The 25,619-nt window shown below is 45.6% G+C and overlaps 1 protein-coding gene across 6 annotated transcripts in view; it reads left to right on the top strand.

Moving 5' to 3' along the window:
* RNF17 (ring finger protein 17) overlaps positions 1-25,619 on the top strand; it is a 241,496-nt gene that overhangs the window by 33,056 nt on the left and 182,821 nt on the right. For 3 of the 6 annotated variants that reach the window (XM_043530136.1, XM_043530132.1, XM_043530131.1), the window contains exons 1-5: positions 2,936-3,056; positions 5,295-5,407; positions 12,108-12,199; positions 12,978-13,072; positions 15,673-15,746. The exons of 1 other annotated variant lie outside the window; for it this stretch is intronic. In XM_043530136.1, coding sequence (XP_043386071.1) covers positions 2,966-3,056; positions 5,295-5,407; positions 12,108-12,199; positions 12,978-13,072; positions 15,673-15,746 — 465 coding nt within the window. In that variant the 5' untranslated portion in view covers positions 2,936-2,965. Of the gene's footprint in view, positions 1-2,893; positions 3,057-5,294; positions 5,408-12,107; positions 12,200-12,977; positions 13,073-15,672; positions 15,747-25,619 lie in introns of those variants that run through there. 2 more of the 6 variants (XM_043530127.1, XM_043530150.1) reach the window with 2 other exon arrangements.

Below are 25,619 nucleotides of genomic sequence, written 5' to 3' on the forward strand. Positions count from 1 at the left end.
AGTGGCATGTGCTTGTACTCTGGGTAGCTGCCCGAAAACAAGCCTGACGGGGACTCTGGCTACTACTATGCTGCCACTTCTTCGCAGGTAGTGTTACCTGATCTGGCTAAAATTAGCATGGGTATGGCTACTCAGTGTGCTACAATTACACTTTCTCTTTGCAGTGAAGATACTGAGAGTGAACCTAATCTATGCTACCATCTAGTGGCTATAGTTTAGAAGCCCCTCCCCCTTTTTTTTAGCATTTATTTATATTATACAAAAAACCACTTAATGCACAGCTTATATACTCATTAAATAGTAAATTACATGTGTAAAATGGTTCTCGATAACTATGTAGGAGAATATCTATTTGTTTTTGTTGAAATTTATAAAATGTGTTATGTACTAATGGATGAAGTGTTGGTGCATATTTATACATAGTCCTGTAGGCTGGTGTCCCTAGTTACCAGTCAGGGATAGACAGACAGCTAGCTACACCAAAGTTAGGTTTCTGTCCCTTTCATGCCTCTGTTTGCTAGCTTCCTGAACAAAGCAAAGAAAGCATACAAAAAGCAACACTAACAACTGTCTTGTCTGGTTACAGGTTCAGATTCAGGTTCTCTAATCTCTAGTAGCTACTAGGTATGGCACTTTCCAACCTGATGGGAACTTCACAGGGTCTACCATCTGTTCTACTGACCAAAAAATACCCTCTCATAACTCACTCCCCACCCCCCTAATTCCTGAGCTCTTCTTTATATTCCAACTGAGAGTGTGTGCCACTCAGGAGGTGCTAATCAACTGTGTCAGCTGATTCCCAGCAGCTGTCTGCTGGGCTTCTTTCTGGGGTAAGGTCAGCTGCTCCCTGTCCCCCTACCAAGCTATTAAAGCCGCAGCTCACGCTTTTACAAGTCCTTTATCATATTTTTCATCTTAATTTGTGGAATAGGCATAGAGTACAGGATATGCACCTATAGATACTTTCATACATTTGAATAAATTAATGGGCAGTAAAATGGTATCTAACGTATGACATTGTTTATATTTAAACTTGTTCATTCATCTATAGAATATATCTGAAGCCCAAACAATAAGCAAATATAGGCACACCCCTCACCGAAGCAAACCAACCTAGCATCTACTTCTACAAGCAGAAGCAACTTTTTTGGCAGGGATCATGTCTTTGTATATACAGCACCTACAACAATGGGACCCTAATCCCAATTGAGGCCTATAGGGACTACTGTAAAATACAACCAAAACCAACTGAAACTTGCCTAGTTTGGGATTTTGTTACACACCCTGGCAGCAATGAGAGTTTTACAAATGACTTCAATGGAGTCAGTATTTCACTCCATTAAACTCAGCTCAGGTTAATTATGGGTTTGCTAATATGTGTATCTTTCTCTTTGTATCTTCTCACTCCTATCTGTATGCTTCCTTCCACACTACCCTTGTGTCTGGAATACTCTCCCTGTGCTTGTGCAGTAAGTACTGCCATTGACTCCTTCAGCTCCTCCCTCAAAATACAGTTTTGGTATTTGCCCCACTCACTGAAATATTCATATGCCAGTTACAAAAACCTAATATATAGCTATGCAAAGTTTGCAAACCCACCTCATGGACTTTGAACTATGTCCATGCCACATCCTACAGCCCTACTCAAGTAGTAGGCTCAATCTACACTATAAACTTATATAGGTATAATTATGTCGCTCCGGGGTGTGAAAAATCCTCACTCCTGAGTGATGCAGTTATACTGACCTAACCCCCCAATGTATACAGTGCTATGTGGACACTCCCGTCAACCTAGCTATTGCCTCTCAGGGAGGTGGATTAACTATGCTGATGGGAGAAGCTCTCCTGCTGGCATAGTAGCATCTTCACTGGTGTGCTACAGTGGTGCACAGCAGTGTTTTAAGTGTAGACCTGCCCTCAGTTTGCAGCAAACCTGGGCTGGCTTATGGATTTGCATAGAAACCACATGTAGACTTGCCATTTTTGCTGGCTTTGTCATGGAAGCCAGGAGAAATTTGATGGGTTTGACTGTTTTGTTTTAGTTGACTTGAAACAGAAACCTAAGGGATTCAAGTCCATGTTAATCAAAAACAAAATAAGAGCAGGGGGAACACTATAGAAGTGACATTGAATAATTTATTCAACCCATATTATTTGATCTGTTCTAACCAAAGAAAACACTTGTATCTTTAAAAAATGTCACTTATAACATCAGTGACAGTGCCTTCAACTTCTGAATTATATTTTTAAGCCATGTGGTTTCATGACCACTGCTAGGCCAGGTAATAGTTAATCGCTGCTAGAGGCAGGTAGGGCCAATGATCTACCATGGCACAAATGTGGTGACCAGTGACAGCTCTACCCCAGGAAGCTCAGCGGTCTCATGGCAGGGTGGTCCAGATGACAGTGCACCAGAGGGGACTCAGAAGCCTAGGTTCCATTGCTGGCCATCCCCCTGGGCCTGCTGAATAACCTGACCCCAGTAGTTCACCAAAACCGATGAAGTGAGCTGTAGCTCATGAAAGCTTATGCTCAAATAAATTGGTTAGTCTCTAAGGTTTCAGAGTAGCAGCCGTGTTAGTCTGTATTTGCAAAAAGAAAAGGAGTACTTGTGGCACCTTAGAGACTAACCAATTTATCTGAGCATCCAATGAAGTGAGCTAAAGCTTATGCTCAAATAAATTGGTTTGCTCTAAGTTGCCACAAGTACTCCTTTTCTTTTGGTCTCTAAGGTGCCACAGGTCCTCCTGTTCTTTTTGCAGATACAGACTAACACGGCTGCTACTCCAGAACCCACTAGGCCCTTTCCCTACCTAGTAACAGGGAGGAGGCCTTGCCACGTGGCCATCACCACGCGATGATTGGCGGCTGTGACAGGAGGGCGGCTGCTATTGGCTGGTGGCTGACGGCACGTGCCGTGCTGGCTGTTGCCCGGGTCCGCGTGCTGGAGGTGGGAAGGCGCGGGATGGCGGCGGCGCGGGACGAGCCCCACGGGCTGCCTCCCCGGGGGCTGCTGTGCGTCGGGTGCTCGCGACGCGGAACAGTTGTCTCCCAAGGTGAGAGGGGGCCGAGCGCTGCGGGCCTGGGCCCTTCCCCTGCACCCTGAGAGGCGGGTCCCAACGGCTCCCTTGGGCCTCTGGGGCCGCGCGCTTCTCTCGCGCGGGGGCCAACTCGGCTCATGCCTCCCTTCAGTTAGCCGGAGCCAGGGCGGGGCGCGCCGGGCTGCCCTGCCCCCTCCCTCGCGGCTCCTTCAGGCGTTGGCGGGAGAGGCCCCGGGTGCGGTGCCAGCGAGCCTGCGCTGCCTCGGCCGCGGGCCCCCGAGAGACGCTCTTTCCCCGCACGGCGCTGGGCCTCCCCCTGCTCATGTTCCTCGGCCGTGGCGTCTCCCTCGTGCCGGGCCCACAAGCTTCCCCTCGCCCGAGGGTCGCGCGGTGCTGCTGGGAGAGGCTCCGGGAGATGCCGCTGCTTGTGGCCTGGCGTGTCCCTCCCGCTGCCCGTCAGCCCTGGGCCTTCAACTGCACGCACCCGCCTTTGCTGGTACAGGGCGCTCCCGTGCTGGGGGGCGGGGGCACAATCCGGCCTGTAGTGATCAGCTCTGCCCTGTGAATGGGCATGTGATCAGGCCAGTCCCACCTACCTGAGAGCCTGGTCCCGCTGCCCCCAGGTGCTGTGGCCAGCATCTGATGGGGGTGCAAAGGGATGAAGGTCAGCAAAAAGAAACAAAACCTGGCGTTGGGAGAAAGGAGATCAAATACGGATGTGCTGAGTACTTATAATGGATGTAAGAGGAAGTATGTATTTGTGTGATGGTGGACCTCCCTCCCTTGTCCTGTTCATTTTAGAAATGTGCATCACTGTGATAGGTGAGTGCCATTCATGTCCAAATGCAGTGGTACAGAAGAAAACATAGGCACTGAGCTGACTTTTGGTTTTGCTAGTGAGTCCCCTGAGGGCCCACCCCCACTCTATCTCTTCCTGCCCGCATTCCACTCTCCAGACCCCCTCCCCTGAATGCCTCCTACCTGCTGCTTGCTCCTTTCTGTCCCCTCCTGCCTTAAGGGCAGTGAGGGGAGGAGGGGGCAGAGAAGAGTGAGTGGCAGGGCAGACCTGCTGAACAGTTGATCTGCTGAAAAGTTGATGGGGGCGCAGGGCCAGGGGTTGAAGAGCTGTTTAGCGGCCAGCCCTGGGATCATTAGAGTAGCAGCCCAGTCCAGCCCTGTGGGTGCTGAGCTCCCCCTATTTTTTCTCTGTGGGTGCTTGAGCCCCTGAGCACCCATGGAGTCAGCACCTATGGGTGAAAATATGTAATACCTAGCTTACAGTGCTGAATGGAACTACTTTGTTAATAGACACTAGCTGTGTACTGTTTCAGTTAAGCTTTTACGATAAATCAATGTAGTTTAATAATCTGCAGTAGAATGGGTTTTTTGTATGTTAAAAGTGAAGGGTTTGAAACAGTCTCTCCAAAAAGAAACTCACGTATTAAGAGTACAAAACAATTCTGAGCACAAAGGGATAATATTTTAGACCTAGATTATTTGCAAACTTGTGTGCCACTTCAGTTACTAGAGTGATTTTGTGCTAAGTTAGCTAAACTGGTGCAATTGTATGTGGCTAATCTTTTTACGTTAGTATAAACCTGGCTTATGTCTGTTTAGCTTAAATCAGGAGTTTTACAGGTGCTAGCTAAAGAGATATTTTTAATGCCTGTGTTGTTACAGTTATTGCTGCTTTTCCCCTGGTATATCCCTGTAAAATTCCCTATCAGCACAATTCAATGATCACTGAACTTTAGTACATCAGCAACTGACTGGAGCCAAGTCAGTTTCACTGTGTTTTTTGTTGAGCCTTAGAGAAAATTGCAAAGATGGGGAAACTGCTAGACTGTAGGAGGCACAGATCTTTCTGTGCACTTGGCTTTTTCTTGGAGTACCATTATTTTTGATAAGCTTTATAAATGCCTGAAACTATAATATTGCGTGCAGTGTTGTTGTACCTTTGTTTGTCCCAGGATATTAGAGAGACCTGAGAAGAGCTCTGTGTAATCTTGAAAGCTTATGTCTCTCACCACAGAAGTTGATCCAATAAAAGATATTACCACCTCCTTAAAGTTTCAGAGAGAAAAGGTGGTTGTCCTGAAAATGCTACTGGATTACTTCATCAGCAAGACCAATGCTTTTGCAGGATTGTGTAGCTATACTTTAATTTAAATATGGCAACAGTCACTTTTTTAATGTTGGTAAATGTAAAAGATTCAAGCAGTAAATCTGGATTTTGCTAACTTTTACTTTTAGACTTGATTTCATCAGGAGCTCGTCATCATGCATTACAGTGTGGACATATCTTTTGTGAATTGTGTTTATCTGTAACACAGGAGTCACGTATAATAGTGTGTCTTGACTGTGAGGTAAGTGTTCCACAAACATGTCAAGGTCCTTTGTAGAATTATTTGCAATTTGAAATATAATATAATAAGCAACTAAAGGGAGCTTTTAGATAATGTGAAGAAGACAAAAACTAATCTTATCAGTGTTATCTGAGATATCATACTTATATACTATTTTAAATACTAAGGTGTTTGGGTTTTGTGTTTTTTTTTTTAAAATCTGTGTGGTACAAAAAGGTATTTTCACTAGTCCTTTTTAAAAGTTAACCTTATTTATCATACGTTAAACTAAGATTCTGTCACGGGTATTTTTAGTAAACGTCAGGGACAAGTTGTGGGCAATAAAAAGTCATGGAAGCTTGCAACCTGTCCCTGACTTTTGTTAAAATACCCAGAGTGGGGGGCTAGCAGTCAGAGTGCTGCTCTGGTGGCCCCGGGGCTGGCTGCTGCTCCGTGACCTCCATGACAGAATCGTATCCTTAATGATGAATGTGTATATTCAGTTAACTTTAAGGGCTTCTCTTCACTGCAGAGTTGACTCAAGTTATAACTTGAATGTTGCCCTACTCTAGTCTGGTCCCCACTCAAACCTTTAACTGGAGTGTGGTGTGCTTTTAATATGAGTTGGCTAACCTATTGGGATATAAAGCTCAAGTTAGCACAACTCATTAGCTGTTGAAACAACCACTATCATCTAGGCTCAGGCTAGCTCCACTCAAATGACACTAGTCCCCCAGTGCCTTCCCAACATTTTCTTATGTGCCCAGAAAGGACAGACAATTCAGTGGGAAATAATTTGTAATGTGGCTCATCTTGCTGCTGCACAAAGAACGGCCCAAGAAAGTGCAGGAACAATGTGGACGCAGCAGGTCTAGTGTGTTTTTTTTGCAGTGTGGTGCCACTAACTCAAGAGAAGTAACTGGAGCGTAGCTAACTCGAGTAAACTTTGCAGCGAAGAGCTAAGTTCCCTGTAAGCTATGTAGCCATGCAGCAACCTAATTAGTGCCATGCAAGCGCTCAGGGAACCCGGCCCACCAGGACCTGCTGGGGCGGCAGGAACCCAGGTGGCCCCGCCAGACGGGGGAGGGGCGGCAAGAACCCAGGCGGCCCCAACCCTGGAACTGCTGCAGTGGGGAGAGGTGCATCTTCCCCTCCCCCCAAGGTGCTGTTGTGGGGGGGGAGGGGGAGAGAGAGCTGGGGGAGTCCTCTCTTCCTTCCCACTGTTGCTCCGGAGCACTCTCCTGCACCCCAAACCCCTGATCTGTGGCCCCACCCCAGAGCCCGCACCCCCAGCTGGAGCCCTTGTATCCCTGCACCCTAACTCTGCCCCAGCCCTGAGCCCCCTCCCACACTCCGAACCCCTCCATCCCATCTCCCACCACATGAATTTTGTTCTGTGCACCAATATGGAGGTGATGTGTCACACATCACCTCCATATTGGTGCACAGAACAAAATTCATTCCACACATGTGTGGGAAAAATTAGAGGGAACACTGGTGAAGACCTACTGTAAGGGTATGTCTACACTGCAGCTGGGAACATGTGTTCCAGCCTGGATAGACAGACACATGCTAGCTCCACTTAAGGTAGAGTGTTAAAAAGAGCAGTGTGGTCATCGCAGCACAGGCCATGGCTTGAGTTAGTTGCCTGAGTACAAGCCCCCCGGCCCCCCCCATGTCTGAGTGGGCAGCTAGCCCAAGCCGCTGTGCATACTGCAATAACCATGCTGCTCTTTTTGGCATACTGGCTTGAGCAGAGCTAGTGCTTGTGTCTACCTGGGATGGGAGATGCGCTCCCAGCTGTCTAGTAAAACTGAGAGAAGCCATGAAATTCAGAGGTAGGACAGGTGCTTTCTTCAACATCTTCTGTATTTTCCACAGTATGCATCCGTTGAAGTGAGCTGTAGCTCATGAAAGCTTATGCTCAAATAAATTGGTTAGTCTCTAAGGTGCCACAAGTACTCCTTTTCTTTTTGCGAATACAGACTAACATGGCTGTTACTCTGAAACCTGCTTACCTCTTGTATACAATAGTCTCTCTCTCCCCCCTTTTCTTTTTTAAAACAAGTCTATAGTTATCAATATTTAAAAAATGTTATCCGAAGTACTAGCTACTATATTTATTTTGTAATTGGGGGAAACCATTGTCATTAATACCAATGTATGGAGGCTCTTGGGATTTATTGATTCAAATGTGACCCCTGTAGGTGTGTCTAGGTATTGCAGAGGTCTGAAGATGGGATTCTGTAGTTTGCTCTTCTATGCTGTGGAATAGGCACTGCATTTCCCGAGCACAGTTAGGTGAAGATAAGACAGACGTGTCTTAATCCCAACAAAAGCTAGGAAATGCTACGTGATGATAATCTTTGGCTCTAATGTATTCTTGACATAGGTATTGTATTTGCATTATCATAAACTTATTAAAACTGTTTTTATATGAGAACTGTTTAGAGTAACCTGTTTGCAGACACTGCAAATTATTTGCGTTTATTTTATACAGGTTGAACCTCTCTAGTGTGGCACCCTCAGGACCTGACCGGTGCCAAACCAGAGAATTTGCTGAACCATGGGAGGTCAATTTAAGAGTGCCAGCGGGTCTTCATAGGCACAGGAAGTAGAGGTGCGGGGTATGCTGCAGCACCTCCAGGCTTTGTGCTGAGCATGGCCCCTTGCCTGGGGGCACCACTGGCACCTGGGGTCCTGGCTGCTGGCCCCCGCCATGGGGCTCGAAGGCCGGTCCCATCCACCGACCCCAGGTTCTCCCCCACCCTCCCGGAGCTTAAACGTTGCAAATCAGCTGATTCGTGGCGCTCCGGAAGTGCTAGGAGGGAGGAGGAGGAGGAGCTGGTAAGTGCAGGGCCACCGGCGCGCAAGAGGCATGGAGGGAGAGAGGCAGAGCAGGGAGCTGGGTGCCGGTGAATGCTCTGCACCCACTAATTTTTCCCCGTGGGTGCTCCAGCTCTGGAGCACCCACTGGGTCAGTGCCTATACCGGACCACAGATGTTGCCAGACCAGGGAGTGCCGGATTAGAGAGGTTCAACCTGTATGTGTATTTACTCAGTAGACTCTTTTGGCTCTTTATAATTCTCAAAAATTCTGTTATCTACCTGTGTATCTAGGACTCTTAAATTTTTTCACCTCAACAAACTAGCCACACAAATATCTTGAACAATTGGAATTTTTTTTCAAACTACTAAAACAACTAGAATAAATTGTGCAGTAATTGGTTCATAATGCATGGTAGTGTGCTTGGGCGGGGAGGGGGGAAATGTTTGTGAAATGTTTTTTTACAAAACTTGAAACAGCGGAGTGGACTTTTTTTTTTAATCTGATCTTGTATAACAAACTCCAAGTGAGAGAAGTTTTTTTTCTTCAACTGTGGTATAATCTTTTGAAAATAAGTTTTAGTACTGTACTATGTAAAAATTATGGTTGATACTTTTGAATTTCCTGACTTATGCATTTAAATGTATTTACCCAGTAACTGTAACTCATTTCTCTTGTAATAACACTATAAATTTACTGTATGCTGTTACTTATACCTCCATATGGGATTAAAGCCAAAAGTTGTTATGGGAATTATAAGTGACCTGTGGGTTTTTTGTTTTTTGTTTTTTTTTAAATTCTTCATAAACAAAAAATCGTAGGACAGGAAGGGACCTCGAGAGGTCATCTAGTCAGTCCCCTGCACTCCTGGCAGGACTAAGTATTATCTAGAGCAGAGGTGGGCAAACTACGGCCCGTGGGCCACATTGGGCCAACGAGACCATCCTGCCTGGCCCTTGAGCATCCGGACAGGGAGGCTTGCCCGCAGCCCCATCACTGCTGTCCCTCCTCCCCCGCAGTCTGAACTCGCCGTGCCACCAGCACTCTGGGCGGCGGGGCTGCAAGCTCCTGCCAGGCAGCGTGGCTGGCTCTGGCTGGGCGGCGTGCCTGCCAGTCCTGCTGCTTTGAGTGGCATGGTTAGGGGTGAGGGGTTGTTGGATAAGGGGCAGCGGGTCCCGGGGAGCAGTCAGGGGGCGGTTGGATGGGGTGGAGGTTTGGGGGGGGCAGTCAGGGGATGGGGAGCGGGGGGGTTGATAGGCATGGGAGTCTCAGGGGGTGGGGGGGTGGATGGGGTCAGAGCAGTCAGGGGATAGGGGGGTTGGGGTGGGGGGTCCCAGGAGGGGGTGGTCAGGGGACAAAGAGCGGGGGGGTTGGATGGGTCGGGGGTTCTGAGGGGGGCAGATGGGCGTGGGGACCATGCTGTTTGGGGCGGCACAGCCTTCCCTACCTGGTCCTCCATACATTTTCAGAACCCTGATGTGGTCCTCAGGCCAAAAGGTTTGCCCACCCCGATCTAGAGCATCCCTGACAGGTGTTGGTCTAACCTATCGTGGTCCATTTAATTTCCTTGTGTTCCAGAAAAATGATCAAGTCACATAGAAATAAACACACTGCTTTATCACTGAAATTAGTGTAGCTGCATCTGTTTTAGTACCATACTTAGCTATTGTGTGCACATTCATGTCACATAATCTTTCAGTAAAAGCTCAAAATGCGGGTAAAATTCCTATCATGTGACAGAATAGATCAGCCTTCTGGTTTTGATGTTCCATACCCTCTTTGGTATAACTTAGTTGCTTCAGATGTGGAGTGATCAGAATTGCTGCTTATTACTAAGTGGTTTCAGAGTAACAGCCGTGTTAGTCTGTATTCGTAAAAAGAAAAGGAGTACTTGTGGCACCTTAGAGACTAACCAGTTTATTTGAGCATGAGCTTTCGTGAGCTACAGCTCACTTCATCGGATGCATAGCATATCGTGGAAACTGCAGAAGACATTATATACACACAGAGACCATGAAACAAAACTTCCTCCCACCCCACTCTCCTGCTGGTAACAGCTTATCTAAAGTGATCATCAAGTAGAGCCATTTCCAGCACAAATCCAGGTTTTCTCACCCTCCCCCCCCCCCCACACACACATACAAACTCACTCTCCTGCTGGTAATAGCCCATCCCTCTTTGAAACCTCTCTTTATAATGCGCATGATAATCAAGGTGGGTCATTTCCAGCACTAATCCAGGTTTTCTCACCCCCCCCCCCAAACCACACACACAAACTCACTCTCCTGCTGGCAATAGCTCATCTTACAATGTGCACAGCAATAATCCAAGTTTAACCAGAACGTCTTGGGGGGGGGGTTTTGTAGGAAAAAAAACAAGGGGAGATAGGCTACCTTGCATAATGACTTAGCCACTCCCAGTCTCTATTCAAGCCCAAATTAATAGTATCTAATTTGCAAATGAATTCCAATTCAGCAGTTCTCGCTGGAGTCTGGATTTGAAGTTTTTTTTGCTTTAAGATAGCGACCCTCATGTCTGTGATTGCGTGACCAGAGAGATTGAAGTGTTCTCCGACTGGTTTATGAATGTTATAATTCTTGACATCTGATTTGTGTCCATTTATTCTTTTACGTAGAGACTGTCCAGTTTGACCAATGTACATGGCAGAGGGGCATTGCTGGCACATGATGGCATATTGCACATCCACCAATGTGATATATGCCATCATGTGCCAGCAATGCCCCTCTGCCATGTACATTGGTCAAACTGGACAGTCTCTACGTAAAAGAATAAATGGACACAAATCAGATGTCAAGAATTATAACATTCATAAACCAGTCGGAGAACACTTCAATCTCTCTGGTCACGCAATCACAGACATGAGGGTCGCTATCTTAAAGCAAAAAAACTTCAAATCCAGACTCCAGCGAGAAACTGCTGAATTGGAATTCATTTGCAAATTAGATACTATTAATTTGGGCTTGAATAGAGACTGGGAGTGGCTAAGTCATTATGCAAGGTAGCCTATCTCCCCTTGTTTTTTTTCCTACAAACCCCCCCCCCAAGACGTTCTGGTTAAACTTGGATTATTGCTGTGCACATTGTAAGATGAGCTATTGCCAGCAGGAGAGTGAGTTTGTGTGTGTGGTTTGGGGGGGGGGGGTGAGAAAACCTGGATTAGTGCTGGAAATGACCCACCTTGATTATCATGCGCATTATAAAGAGAGGTTTCAAAGAGGGATGGGCTATTACCAGCAGGAGAGTGAGTTTGTATGTGTGTGTGTGGGGGGGGGGGGGGTGAGAAAACCTGGATTTGTGCTGGAAATGGCTCTACTTGATGATCACTTTAGATAAGCTGTTACCAGCAGGAGAGTGGGGTGGGAGGAAGTTTTGTTTCATGGTCTCTGTGTGTATATAATGTCTTCTGCAGTTTCCACGATATGCTATGCATCCGATGAAGTGAGCTGTAGCTCACGAAAGCTCATGCTCAAATAAACTGGTTAGTCTCTAAGGTGCCACAAGTACTCCTTTTCTTATTACTAAGTGGGATCTTCATGGCTCCGTGCTCCCTTTTGCCACTGTGGCCAGTTAGAAGATATAGGCTATGCACTTGCAGGCTCCACCGATTGCCAAGGGATGCTTGGTTCCTTCATGGACTCGCATAGTGCCCTTCCCTGAGCTATTAAATTGTTAAGACATTTAGACCAACATACTTGAGTCTGTGTGTGTGTGTGTTAATGTTAGTGTTAGAACTTGATAGCCAGCTCGCTATGAAAGGCCCGAAAGGAGTTTATATTTTATCTGGTATTGGCTAAAGTTGGATTTTTAAAAAAGTGTAGAGTGCATAACTGTACAACATAAATGTTAAAGCAATTTTATTGTTTGACTTGAAAGGCTATTACCACTGTAAATACAAACCAAGGTTTCTACCCAGTGGATGACTATGTGGAAGAAGAACTTTATACAAGAAAACTGCAGGCTGCAAAGTACGTGTCATGTAAATCTTGAGATTACTCCAGTTTTTTAAATTGAATTTATATTGAAGTATATTTTACAACTTAATTAGTCAGAGAATGACAGTGAATATATATAAAATTTGATAATTCTTTATTATAAACCTTTTTCATTAGATTCCTGGTAAGAACAACAAAAGTGGCTAACGTAAGATGTATCTGACTTTATTTGCTTGGAAAGGGGTTCTTAATTCTGCAGTGCAGTGTTTCTATTTAATACTATAACAAATTGTGCGTAGTTCTTAGGAACGGTGCTATAAATGAAGCTCTATAGTATTTGCTCTTTGCATTCAGTTTTGTGGGTTTTTAATTTGGCCAATTAAAGTTTGCCATGGGCTTTCAAAGAATTACATTTATATTATCAATGTATATTAAGAGTGTTGTCACTATGAAGAAAGAATGTATGTATTGTATACCACAGTTTGCGTGGTACACAGTAGGTGAAATCCTGGCCCCATTAAGGTTAATGGCAAAACTCACATTGATTTCAATAGGGTAAAGATTTCACCCGGTAGCTATTGCTAGTTAATAATAGTCTCAGGACTCAACATGGCTAAAATGAAACATTATATAGCCTGCAAAGAATGTATTAAAGTATATATTTGAGTCATAATGTGTCAGTTCAAATGATCCTAGAATATATAGGAGCTTTGAACCCTGGGGCGAGGGGGAGTATTTGTGCATAGTTTGAGGTCTTTTTAAAAAAAAAAACAAAAACCCACCACACTTTAAAAATATTTTTATGCTGAAGGCAAAGTCTTCAGACTTCACAGGACAACCTCACCATATCAAACAGAGGAAACAATTATTTATGTCATATGTTGAAAGAGGACATCAGTTCAGAAGGTAAGACTTTTTGCTCTTGAATTTTATTTTTGGTGCTTTTTAGATGTCCTGTACGTATGGTTAGTTACTAGCTATTCTTGGGAGAGAGGGGGTTATCACTGGGGCTTACTCTACTTGTATCAGTTTATTTTCTTTCTTCTACTGGGAAAACTTGGCACCTGCAAAGGCAACATTCTGAATTGTTCTGCAACAGCAGAACAATACTTATAGGCTATTTTACTAATTAAATTTTAATCCAGATTTTAGGATTTTGAATTGTGTTGGCTCAATTTAGACCTTTCACATTGACTTTAAAATTATTTGACTAATTTAAAGACAATAGAAAAGAAAAACAATGAATTTAATAAAAATAAGAGAAGGAAAAGTTAGACATGAAAAAATAGTTGTCCGTGAAATTTTCCAGCATATCAGAAATGTGGTTTGTGGGTGGGAAATGCTCCATAATAAAGCTGGAAAATGTGTATTTTGAAGTATAATTATACATGTTTAAGTATTTCGTACATAGTATGCCAGGGTGGGCAAACTTTTTGGCCCGAGGGCCGCATCAGGGTTGCGAAACTGTATGAAGGGCCGGGTAAGGAAGGCTGTGCCTCCCCAAACAGCCTGGCCCCTGCCCCCTATCTGACCCCTCCCACTCATCCACCACCCCCGTCCAAACCCCTGACTGCCCCCCGGGACTCTCTGCCCCTTATCCAAACCCCTCGTCCCCTTACCATGCCGCTCAAAGAAGCAGGAGCTCACAGTCCAGCTGGAGCCTGCTGCACTGCCCAGCAGGAGCGGCGGGCCAGAGCGCTGGCGGTGCGGCGTGCTGAGGCTGCAGGGGAGTGGTTGGGGCTAGTCTCCCTGGCTGGGAGTTCAAGGGCTGGGCAGGATGGTCCCGTAGGCCGTGTTTTGCCCATCTCTATAGTATGCTATGTGTAAACAGTTTGCTGACATGTTCAATCAGCTGTTAGCTACTAGAGAAGTAGTAGATGAACTATAGAGACCACTTAGGCCATTCACCATTATTGAAATTCTTAGCATATTTCTTGTCGCTACTGAAATGTATGTATGGATTTTTTTTAAGCAGTCATGCTTTTAAAATAAACTCATCAATTTGGGCACTTTTCCTAATGTATTTTTTTCTGAATGGCCTTTGAGTTGTTGCTAAATACATAATATAATTTGTGGAAGGAATACTGTTAGATTATGCAAGAATTAATTTTCTTCTGTAGTATTTCCATGCACTTTGAGTGTGGGTTATTTTGTACTCCTACACTCCTTTTGTTCTCTCCATCCTGTACTCTTGGGGGAATTCTGCGCATCTGTGGAGGCGCAGAATTCCTCTGTCCCATATAATTTTGTATTTTCCCGCATAAAATACACTCTGCCCCAGAAGAGCTGCAGTTCTGCCTTTTGCCCACCAGAGGCTGCTGTGGCACCAATTCTGACACCACAGCCGCCTCTGGTGGACAAAAGGTGGAACGGCAGCATTTCTGGGGCAGAGAGAATTTTTTTCCCTCCATAGAAAATACAATGTCCAGTGCTGCAGTATTCCCCCAGGAGTAGAAGTTCATCACAGCACCCTGCCTGCAGAGCCATGTTAGGACAGAGTGGGGCACCAGGGCTGTTGGGGGGTCACAGACTCAGGTTCAGAATGGGTAGTGGGGGGACAGACTGGGGCATGGGCTCAGGACCTAGTGGGGTGACAGCATTGAGGGTGGGGGTGGGGGTGGGGCCCTGCAGGGACACATGGGAATGAGGGCTGTGGGGACAGGGACAGATGTGCCTGACTGAATGGGAGAGGCATGGAGTTAGCCAAGGTCTGGATAGGGGAGGCTTCCCAACTCCCTAAGAATTCCACCCCTCCAAAAAAAAATCCACCTCCCACCCACACCCAACACCCTCCAAGTTCACTCCTAGGCTCCTTTCCTCTCCCTCAGCTCCTCCGTTACCCCCACTGCTCCTAAGCCTTTGCACTGCTTATGACAGGTCAGGAAATAAAGTTCTGTATTGTAATTTAAATGAATTGCTCAAAGTTCTGTATTAATATGTCTAATAAAGAATATATTTATCAAAAAAAATTACTAGAATCTTTTTTTTTGGTCTGTATTGTTATGGACATACTTGCTGACAGATATTTTGAAATGAATTACCAAAATAATTGAAACTGGTATGATTATATTGTGGTGTTTTGACAAAATATCAAAATTTCAAATATCGTGTACAGAATTTTTAAATTTTTGGTGCCAGTTTCCCCCTAATCCTGTCCCTCAGTATAGCACCAGTGTCGGGTGACTTACTGTGCAGTTGGCTTAGATTCTGCTATGATTATTAGACAAGAGAGTATATTTGAAAAGACTTCTCTAGAGTCTAGAAAATTTTCTTAGTTTTGCCTGGCCTCCTCTTCCTAGCTTCAAAACATCTAGGTTGAAATTTTGACACTATTGAAGTCAGTGGCAAAACTCCCCTTATTTCGGAACCAGAATGTCACCCCTGAGGTACATCCAATTGTGCTGCACTGCTAGCACAATACCCTTGCTACTCTGTGGCCATCTAGTTTACAATTAACTGTGATTGGTGATTGTGTTAACTCTCAGTTTGGTATGCTTGCCTTTTAGAGTTGCAAGAAAATCATCTTGGTCAAAATGAAAGAGATGAAGACTGTGATCTGTATGATCTCCTTTCTCCAAAAGTAATTAAATATTGCACACACAGATTTGAATCATTAGTACAACTTGTAAGATAAAACATCTTATAAATTCTCTGTATTCTGGTTGAGAGGGGTTAAAATACAAGCTCCTTTTCCCTCCCTCAGCTCCCATTAAAAATCTTTTGACTATACGCATTTCAGTTGTCAATTTTAACAGCACATGGAAAAACTGATTCTAGCTTTACAAACCTATTTTATGTTGAAAGTGCAGGGCAAGCTGTGGATTGATTTGTTTATGGTTAGTATAAACAAATTGCCAAAGCATTTCAGTTTAATCTGCTAATTCTAAGAGACTGCTCACAACACTGTATGAACAAGCTAGTATTCAGATCAACAGTGAGAATGTCATAAAGTGTTATAATAGAAATTTTGTGTTTGCTTTCATTGGAAAGTTTGCACCACTTAGTTTGAGGACTGATGATAAACTCCACTTGACATCCTAAGTGAAATGAATGCAGAATTGTTTGTCCTCCTCACTCTTGTGGGTGCTGAGCCTGTGGGTGCTCTTCTTCAAGCATTTGCCCACAGGGATTCCACTGGAGGCATGTGCACTCGTGTGTGAGCCTGGAATCTCTTAGCTTGCAGTGTCTGAGGCTGCGCATACACCCTCCCTGCCAACCCAAGGCATAAAGTGCAGAGCATCCTCACTTGCCTCTCAATTTCTTATTACCATCCCTGATAGCGAGACAGAAATGCAGAGGATCCATCTGTTTCCCTGTAGTTTTAGGATAGTTTACTACTTGTTGTTCTTGTAGTTAGACTTTTTAGTGGCTGTTGGCAAAATAAAAACCCCAAAATGTGTTTATCTGACTTCTCTTTATACTGAGGTGCAAGTCTCCTAGCAGAAACTCTGTCTCTAGGCTTTAAAAATCTGCTTGCTTATAAATTACTTATGCGGCAAGTGATAGACATACTATGTCCCCCCTTTTTGTTTAGGGGAATTGTATATTTTGGGCAACATTAGATTTGCAAATTCTTTTTCTAAGCACACACAGAAGGCTCATGATGCCTGTTTAAAAATGTTTCTGTTGGAAAAGTCAGGAGTGTTCAGAGTCTGAAGTCCCTCTTTGAAAGCAATCTGTTGCCTTAGAGCTGATTTCTACGAGAGCTCTGACTGCCAGACATACTGCTCTGGGAGCTACCAGGACTTCTGGCTCTAATAGACCTCATGCTTCTGAAAAACATGCTGAGCCTTCTCTTCTGTCTGTATCTGGTCAGTCATTGACTCCTGCTGCCCAAGGTAGGAAGAAGCAGAGATTTTTTCTGATGATGCTGATGGTCACCATCCCTGATATTTGTCCTAGAAGTCTAAAACTCGTCACTCTGTCTTCAAGCTTGCTCCTTCCTTCCAATTCTGATCTGCACCATGTGTCTTCAGGAGCTGTGGAAACTTGTTCTTCTGCTTCAGTACTGCATCCTTGGTGACCAAAGCTGCTACTTTAATGCGAATGACATCAGTCCTATCTGCCAAAGAATCTGTAGTACTGTATCCTAATAAGACCCCATCTATTGAGATGACCACATCGATACTGTTGAGCTTGGTACCAATTCCTCCCTCAAAGCAGGTTGCCTTTACTACTACTTCCAGTGATGTCCCTATGGGTGCTCCACTTGTAGATGTGTTAGTGCCGCATGCACCTGGGATCAGAGATCTTCATCAGCAGTGCCTGTTGGACCGCACATGCACACCTCCCTCCTCTCGCACTGAGTGTGGGACAGATATATAGCGCAGGGGGGTCTGAGTGCCCCCAGTTCCTTCTCTACCACCTTTGATCTGGGACGGAATCTGCAGCAGAGCACGTTTTTCCTTTTCCATCAGTAGTTAGTGCCTTCCTTATTAGTGTAATGTAGTTAGTATTTTCTTCTCCTAAACAAAAGGAAAAACTGTTTTTGTTGAACTTTACTGCTACATTTTCTCATAGTTTAGGTTTTTGTTCCCCTCCCCCCGTCCCTTCCTGCCCAGGAAGCCTTTTTCCAATCACCCTTATGCCTGGATCCCCTGAGTTTAAGAGGTGCATTTGTTGTGGGGTTGTTGCCTTCCCAGTAACGAACAGCCACCTGCAAAAGTGTTCCCGCTACCTCAGCCTGAAACCCAGAACCAGAAAGGACCGGGACATCAGATTAAAACTTCTCCTCATGAAGAAATTGCTGTGACCAGCATTGGATCCAGGCCCAGACTCCTCTGGAGAGGCCCCCATGCTCTGCCAGGTTGTGTGCCAATCCTCACTCCCCACGTCGCGTGAAGAGAAAGTCATCCCCAGAACACTGTCAAGGTCTGTTGCCTCAACCTCATCTGGCAGGGGACACAGCTCTCTGGCCTGTCCGAGTACCTCCGATATCGACGCAAAGAAATGGTCTAAAGATCCTAACCGGGCAGACCTACGGCCCTGAGAACCGTTTCCCAGCTCTAGGGAATGAGACAGGCTGACTTGAGCTACAGCACCGGAACCCTTTCCCACACCGATGAAACCTCTGCACTGGCCAAGCCATCGGCACCGACCAAGTCTCTGGCACCATCTACCAACACCTCGGGGCATACACCCTTCCTTTTTGCACCATGTCTTACACCGGCACTGTTGATGCTTTCTTCCCACACATCCCCCCCATGAGACTTTAGATACTCTAAAGACCTGCTGGCATCTGACACTCCTGAGTCTCCATTCCTTCGATATGACCTCCCTCCTCTTCAGACTCACGACACTCCTTCCTCTCTCTGTCAAGGATGTCACCTCCCTTCCCCAGCGACGAGGAGGAAGACGAAGGCTCCATCACTCCCTTGTCTACTAGACAAATTACATCTGCTCATCCTCACTATCCACAGTCTACCTTTGGTCCCCAATCTTGGCAGGGACCACCGTGGATGCAGCCCTGTGTACCACTCCCTCCAAACTGACCATATTGGGACCCTTGGACCATGTACAGGGCACAGTTCGGGAACCCTCCCAGAGAGCAAAGCCGGAAACCTACACCTCTCCCTTCTCCATTGGTCTCTTGCCCTCCGGAAGTCAAACTCCTGCCGGTACCATCTGAAGAGGAAGAACAAGAGGAGGAACAGAAGGAGGAGGCTCCACCAACATTATTTTTCCTTCTCCTCACTTGACGAGGCTGTCATGCCTCCACCCCCTACATCTGCTGATGACTTCAGGCATTTTCAAGATTTGTTCTTCAGGATTGCAGACTCCCTACAGATCCCTTTGGAGGCAGTCAGGGACCAGCAGCATAAACTACTGGATATCTTCCACACATCCTCTTCCTCCATGATCATTCTATCAATCAACAAGGCTCTTTTCGACCCCACGAAGTTGCTGTGGCAGACCCCTGCGTCCATCCCTCTGACCTGCAAATGTTTATGTTCCGGCGAAGGATGTGGAATTTCTATTCTTGCATCCCACCCCTGAATTCTTCAGTAGTCGCTGCGGTACAAGAGGGGCTGTCAATTCCAGTCTCATTCTAGCCATCTAGACAGAGATTGGAAATACCTAGACTTTTTTGGACGCAAAGCATATTTGTCAGCCATGCTCCAATTTAGAATCTCAATCTATGAAGCCCTTATGGCTACCTATAACTACTCCAAATTGGAGGAACTCTGCCAGGACCTACTAGAGGCCAAGAAAGAGCAATTCTAATCCTTGAAAGGGCATCTCCTAGCTCATACAACCCTACAAGCCTCATTAGACTTCGCAGACACCGCTGCCCAATCCATCACGACTGCTGTAGTTATGAGGTGTGCATCTTGGTTCCACCCCTTGGGCTTTCCTAAGGAGGTACAAACCACAGTAGAGGACTTACCTTTTAAACCTATTCTCTAAGCATACGGACGATTCTCTGCACTCCCTTAAGGACTCTTGAGCTACATTCCAATCTCTTGGAATTTACATGACAGTACTGAAGAGGTGCTCTGGAAAGTACCAACTCCTCCCGTGATGCTGAATGCAGGAGTATACTCCTCATCGGCACTAGGACACCCAGCGCTGAAGAGACCTCCTCCTACCAAACGTAGACAGCACACTCCTCAAAGGGCTGTTCTGAAGCACTCCACGAAGCAGCAATTGTGGAGGTGTGGTTGAGGCCCTGAGACTCATTCACCTCTTTCAGTCATTCCCACCATTTTCAACATCCCAACAGTTTGCGACTGATTTAGCTCCGTTTTTCCCATCTTGGAGACTCATCACCTCAGCCAAGTGGTTCCTAGAGATAATCAATGAAGGATACTCCATCCCTTTCCTATCTATCCTGCCCCACCATCCGTCTACCTGTCCCTCTTCTGGGACCCCTCTCATGATTCCATTCTATAAGGAGAAATAAATCTTCTGCAAGTAGGAACTATAGAACCAGTCCCTTCCTAGCATGTGGGACAAGGTTTCTACTCCTACTGTTTCCTGATCCAGAAGAAATCCGGAAGCTGGCATCCCATCCTGGACTTTCACAGTATAAATAAATTAGTCAAACTGCAATGATTCAAGAGAGTTATTTCCACTATTATCCCAGCACTTGAACGGGGGACTAGTTCTCGGCCCTCGACCTCTAAGATGAATACTTTCATATTACAATACACCCTGCTCACAGATTTCTCCGATTCATCCTGGGCAAATACCGCTGCCAGTTCAAGGTGCTGCCTTTCGGACTGTCCACAGTACCTTGGGTGTTCTCCAAAGTCCTTGCGATAGTTGCTGCCTACCTACGGACACGGGGTGGGGGGGGGGGGGTCATCTTTCCATGTTTGGATGACTGTTTCCTCAAGGCCTCATCCGAAACTGACTCTCTCCAAACTGTCCACGTAATGTACTTGTTCATGAAGGTAGGCCTCCTCGTGAACCTAGAAAAGTCCACTTTAACAACACTAGTACAATGACTGGAATTCATTGGCGCACGGTGCCATACAAGCCAGAGCCTTCCTACCACCTCACAGATTCTCAGGTTGTAAGAGATCTGGTATTCAATTCACGGGTTTGCCCCAGACCTTTGCCAGAATGTGCCTCCAACTTCTAGGCCACATGGCAGCAGCCATGTTTGTAGTCAGACACGCAAGACTACACATGCAGTGTCTTCAGGTGTAGCTCCATACAGTATATCTTCTCCACAAATGCTTAATCATGCCGATGCACATCAAGGACTCACTACTGTGGTGGACGCTACACAACAACGTTTGTGTCGGAGTCCCTTTCCTCCTGCCAAAACCGACGATGATTCTAGCAACCGATGCCTCCCTAATCGGTTGGAGAGTGCATCTCCACAATCTCCCAGTGCAGGGCAGATGGTAGTTAACAGAATCTACCCTACACATCAATTTCCTAGAACTACAAGCGGTCTGCAAAGCCTGTCAACATTTCCTACCTCTACTCAAACATCATACCATGAAAGTGATGACAGACAATCTCGCTTGCATGTATTACATCAACAGGCAGGGCGGAGCAAGGTCCCACTCTTTTTATGCTCAGAAGCACTCAAACCGTGGAACTGGTGTATCCAGAACAACATCTCCATTTCAGCAGCATATTTTCCTGGACACCAGAACACCACCACGGACACATTGAGCAGGAGGTTCTCTCACGATCATATGTGGGAACTGGATATGCGAGCACTTCAGCCCATCTTCAACCACTGGGGCCGCCCCACCATAGAGCTCTTTGCCGCTCGATGCCTGTTGCCGTCAGTTCTGTTCTAGAGTGGGACTGGGACGTGGATTGCTGGGAGATGTGTTCCTCAACATGGGATGCACCATTCCTTTATGCCTTCTCTCCTTTTCTCCTCTTATTCAGAGTACTTTGCAAGATACAAGAGGACTGATCTCATGCCATACTAATAGCTCCAACATGGCCGAGACAAGTCTGGTATACTTACCTCCTCTACCTGATGGTATGCCGGCTGATCTCTCTCCATCTAACACCCCGGCTGCTTTCACAGGACTCATTCTCCATCTCAGTCTGCAGATGATTCACCTCAAAGCCTGGCTCCTTTTGAATAGCAGACATGACATGACCAGATGCACTTAAGTGAACAAATAGACTAGATTTCACTGCTGGTACACCTACCACCAAGTTGATGCAGCACATGTTCTGCTCCCACTTATCCTAGACTATATGCTACACCTAAAACAGTCTGGATTATTCACAGCTGCATTTGGGTACACTTGGAGGCAATCAGTACTTTTCACTGGCCTATAGACGTTCATTCTGTCTTTGCACTTGCGCTCATGAAACATTTTTGGAAGGGTCTTCAAAATCTTTATGCTCATACAAGACTTGACCCCTGCCTGAGCCCTTCATCCTTATACAATGTTCTCTGACTAGACCCCATTTAGACCAATGGCAACCTGTTCTTAAGTATATCTATTAATGAAAACGGTCTTCCTTGTGTCACCACCACTTCTACCCAATAAGTTGGCGAAATCACGGCCCTTATGGCATATCCACCATTTTATAAGGGCAAAGTTACATTACACCCACATCCAAGGTTTCTACCTAAGGTCCTAACATCTTTCCATCTCAACCAACCAATACACCTTCCTCGCTTCTTCCTGAAGCCTGACAGTAACCAACAGGAGGCAGCTCTACACACGTTAGACGAGCATTAGCCTTTCATTTGGACAGGACTAACCTTTCAGGAAATTCACCACACTTTATCATCTCCACCAAAAAAAAAATCCAGAGGTATTGCCATAACTAAAAAATTCCTTTCAAAGTGAATCTCCCAGTATATACATTATCTTACGAACTCCATGATAGACGGTCTCAATCAGAGCACATTCCACATGCTCCTTTTCTACCTCGATAGCCTTTCTCAGTAATGTCCACATTGCTGAAATTTGCAAAGTGGCTACATGGGCATCGACACTTTTGCCCGTCACTATGTTATTACACACAACACCACAGCAGACGCTGTCTTAGGACATACTGTTCTATCAATAACAGTAAATGTCTCTTCGAAGTCCCAGGCTTCCAGTTAGGGGCACTGCTTTCTAATCACCTACAAGTGGAGCACTGTCATGGGGTGTATGGCTGGCCTCTCTTCTTCTGGGCCCAATTTCCCTTCCAAATAAGTCCAGGGAGACTTCGGCTCTGTCCAATACCAGTGTCCTTTTATTCTATAAACGTTTTCCCACCACGAGTGTCCGACTATATACAGTCCTTACAGGTTTCTCGCCTACCGCAGGCTGGGTCAGAAACCAGCTTGAGGGCTTCCTCTTGAGGCTGATTTCCCCACTCTGGCACTTTGAGTGCAGAAGGTGGGGGCCCGCAAGGATTCTAAAAATTAATACTGGCCACTTCAGGCTTGTATTAAACTCCCAAGGTTACAGCTTTTCTCTGACCTTGGATGGGTAGATGCTGCCAGCATCCAAGTGCAAAACCCCTTTGAGAACCCAGGAAGGCCCACTAGGGAATTCGTTCCTGTGGGGTATCCTCAAGCCCTTTCACCACCACCCCCACCGGGGAAGAGCTCAGAGAGAAAAACAAAGGAAATGAGCTGTTGACAGCAAGCTAATTAAACAACGTGCACAAACCCTCTTAAGACACACAACCCAATCCTGTTCTTAAAAAAGAACCAAAAGAAAGAAATAAAGCTGGAAACTTAGGCTATTGCTAGACTTAAAAAAGAAAACACTTACAAGGATTAATCATCAAGAATAAATTTCTTGAGGTCCAGCTTAAAGGTTACAAGCAAAACAAAAGCATTTGGGGTTAGCACAGAGGAAACCACAAGCCATAAAGAAATAAAAAGAGAGAAACCTAATCACGTCTTCCTAGACATTTCCCTGATCTATCTTACATATCTGGGGGTTCAAATTAGTAGTTTCTAGGTATGATTCAGATAATTTCTTCATACCTGGCCCAAAGCTTCTTACAGCATAGTTGCAGCCCTGTCTGCCTCTCCCCGAGAACAACAGACAGACAAAAGGGGAGTCTTGTTTCAATTTTTAAAAAGTTCTAGCCTTCCTGTTGGCTCTTTTGGCCAGATGCCGCTCGCTTCCTTTTACCTATGCATTTGCAGTGATACTTTTTAACACTTTACAGGTAAAGCAAGGAGAGAAGAGCTACTAAGGGGGATTTTTTTGGCTGGCTGGCTGGGTGTCCATAACAGGGAGCTACCCTCCCCCCCTTCATTTCTCTCTCACTCTCTGGCTGCCCCCCTCCTTCTGGCTCCTTCCCAGCCTTTGTAGCTCCTGGCCTATCAGGCTGGCAGGTGCTGCCAATTGCCAGGCAGACATAAGGCTTTTCAACCAGCCCCAATCTATCCCCCTTGATTGCGGCTGGCATGGCAGGGGCTGATACGTGTGTTGCAGCAGCACACCTTCTACAAGCACCCATAGGGACATCACTTGAAGAAGAAGAGAGGATCACTCACCCTGTGCAGTAAACTGAGGTTTCTGGAGATGTCATTATGGGTGCTGTCTACCCGCCCTCTTCCCCTCTGCTCAGAGCCAAACAAAACATACACTCTGCGGCAGAGAAGGAATTGGGGGTGGTTGAAATGCACAGTGCTATATATATAAATCCTGCGCACAGTGTGAGATGAGGGAGGCGCGCATGTGCGGTCCAGCGGGTACTGCTGATGAAGATCTCCGATACCAGGTGCAGGGGGCACTGACACACCTACAAGTAGAGCACCCATAGGGGGACACATCTCAAGAACTCAGTTACTGCACAGGATGAGTAACCCTCTCATTTTCTGCAGACATAGTAATCATCCTGGAACCAGAGTCTCATCTCAGCTATTTCTCCAATATTTACGTAATCCAAGTTACTTTGGTTCCAGTACTGGAAGCTACTAATTATATAAATCTCCCTGTGACCATCACCTGCAGTACCAATATCTTTTTCTCTCAGTCTGGATCTCCTCAATCTGTTGTAACAACTCAAAGAGCTGTATCACTTTTGGAGGAGTTCTATTCATCTGCATCTCCATCTCATGACAATAGAAGCTCTTTGTTCTAGATTTTCTCCTTGTTTTTTTTCTAGACTGGTTCCTGAAAGAGACCTAAGGAGCCTTTCTCATCATAGATCCCATACTTCTGAGAGGTCTTAGTCACTTTACTATCCACCACTGTAACGTCATATGCCTGTTTCATACAGGGTGCAGTCCTGACCTTATTGGTCAGCACTGAATCCTCAGCATTTTCCTACTCTGTATTTGTCTAAATCCAGGTCTAGGAATGTAGCACCTCCTTAAGAATGATTTAAGACAACACAACACTCCGTCTAACCAGGAGTTTCTCCAGGAATTCATATAAGAGGCTCATAATGAGGAAGATCTTGTCGGGGAATATGAGGACCAGCCCATTTGTCTGGCTGGTTCATCTTCATGTGTAGATGACATTAGCTCCTTCCACAGTCTATCCGAAGGCCTTTCAGAACCTGGGTTGACATTCCTTTAAGGCCTTAGACATATCCCTTGAAGTCGTTCATGGAAAGTCTCAATTTATGTATGTTCTGCATCCATGCTCCCAAGAGTGCTTGGCTTTGCCAAATGAGTATATCTTTCAGCTGGCTAAAGATTTGTGGCAGAACCATGCATATATTTCAGCCATATCTAAAAGAGCAGATTGCAAATTTCAGGTTCCCCCGCAGTGGGTTTGACTATTCTTTTATGTATACCCTGCCTCTGGTCTTTAGTTGTAGAGGTTGCTCATGAAAATCCAAGCAGTGGGTATGTTAAAACTTAGGGATAAAGGCCCCAAAAGATGGACTTTCTAGGGAGAAGGTATATTCTTTGGATTCAGAAGGCCAATTATTGGGCTCTTCTGGCTAAGTATGACTTCCTTTGTTGGGACAAGAATCTCCCAGCTGGGTAAAAAGCTTCCTCAGGACATCGGGATAAGTTCAAAGCGGTAGCCCTGAAAGGCCAGTTGGTGGCAAA

This window comes from Chelonia mydas, chromosome 1, assembly GCF_015237465.2.
Source record: "Chelonia mydas isolate rCheMyd1 chromosome 1, rCheMyd1.pri.v2, whole genome shotgun sequence".
NCBI lineage: Eukaryota > Metazoa > Chordata > Testudines > Cheloniidae > Chelonia > Chelonia mydas.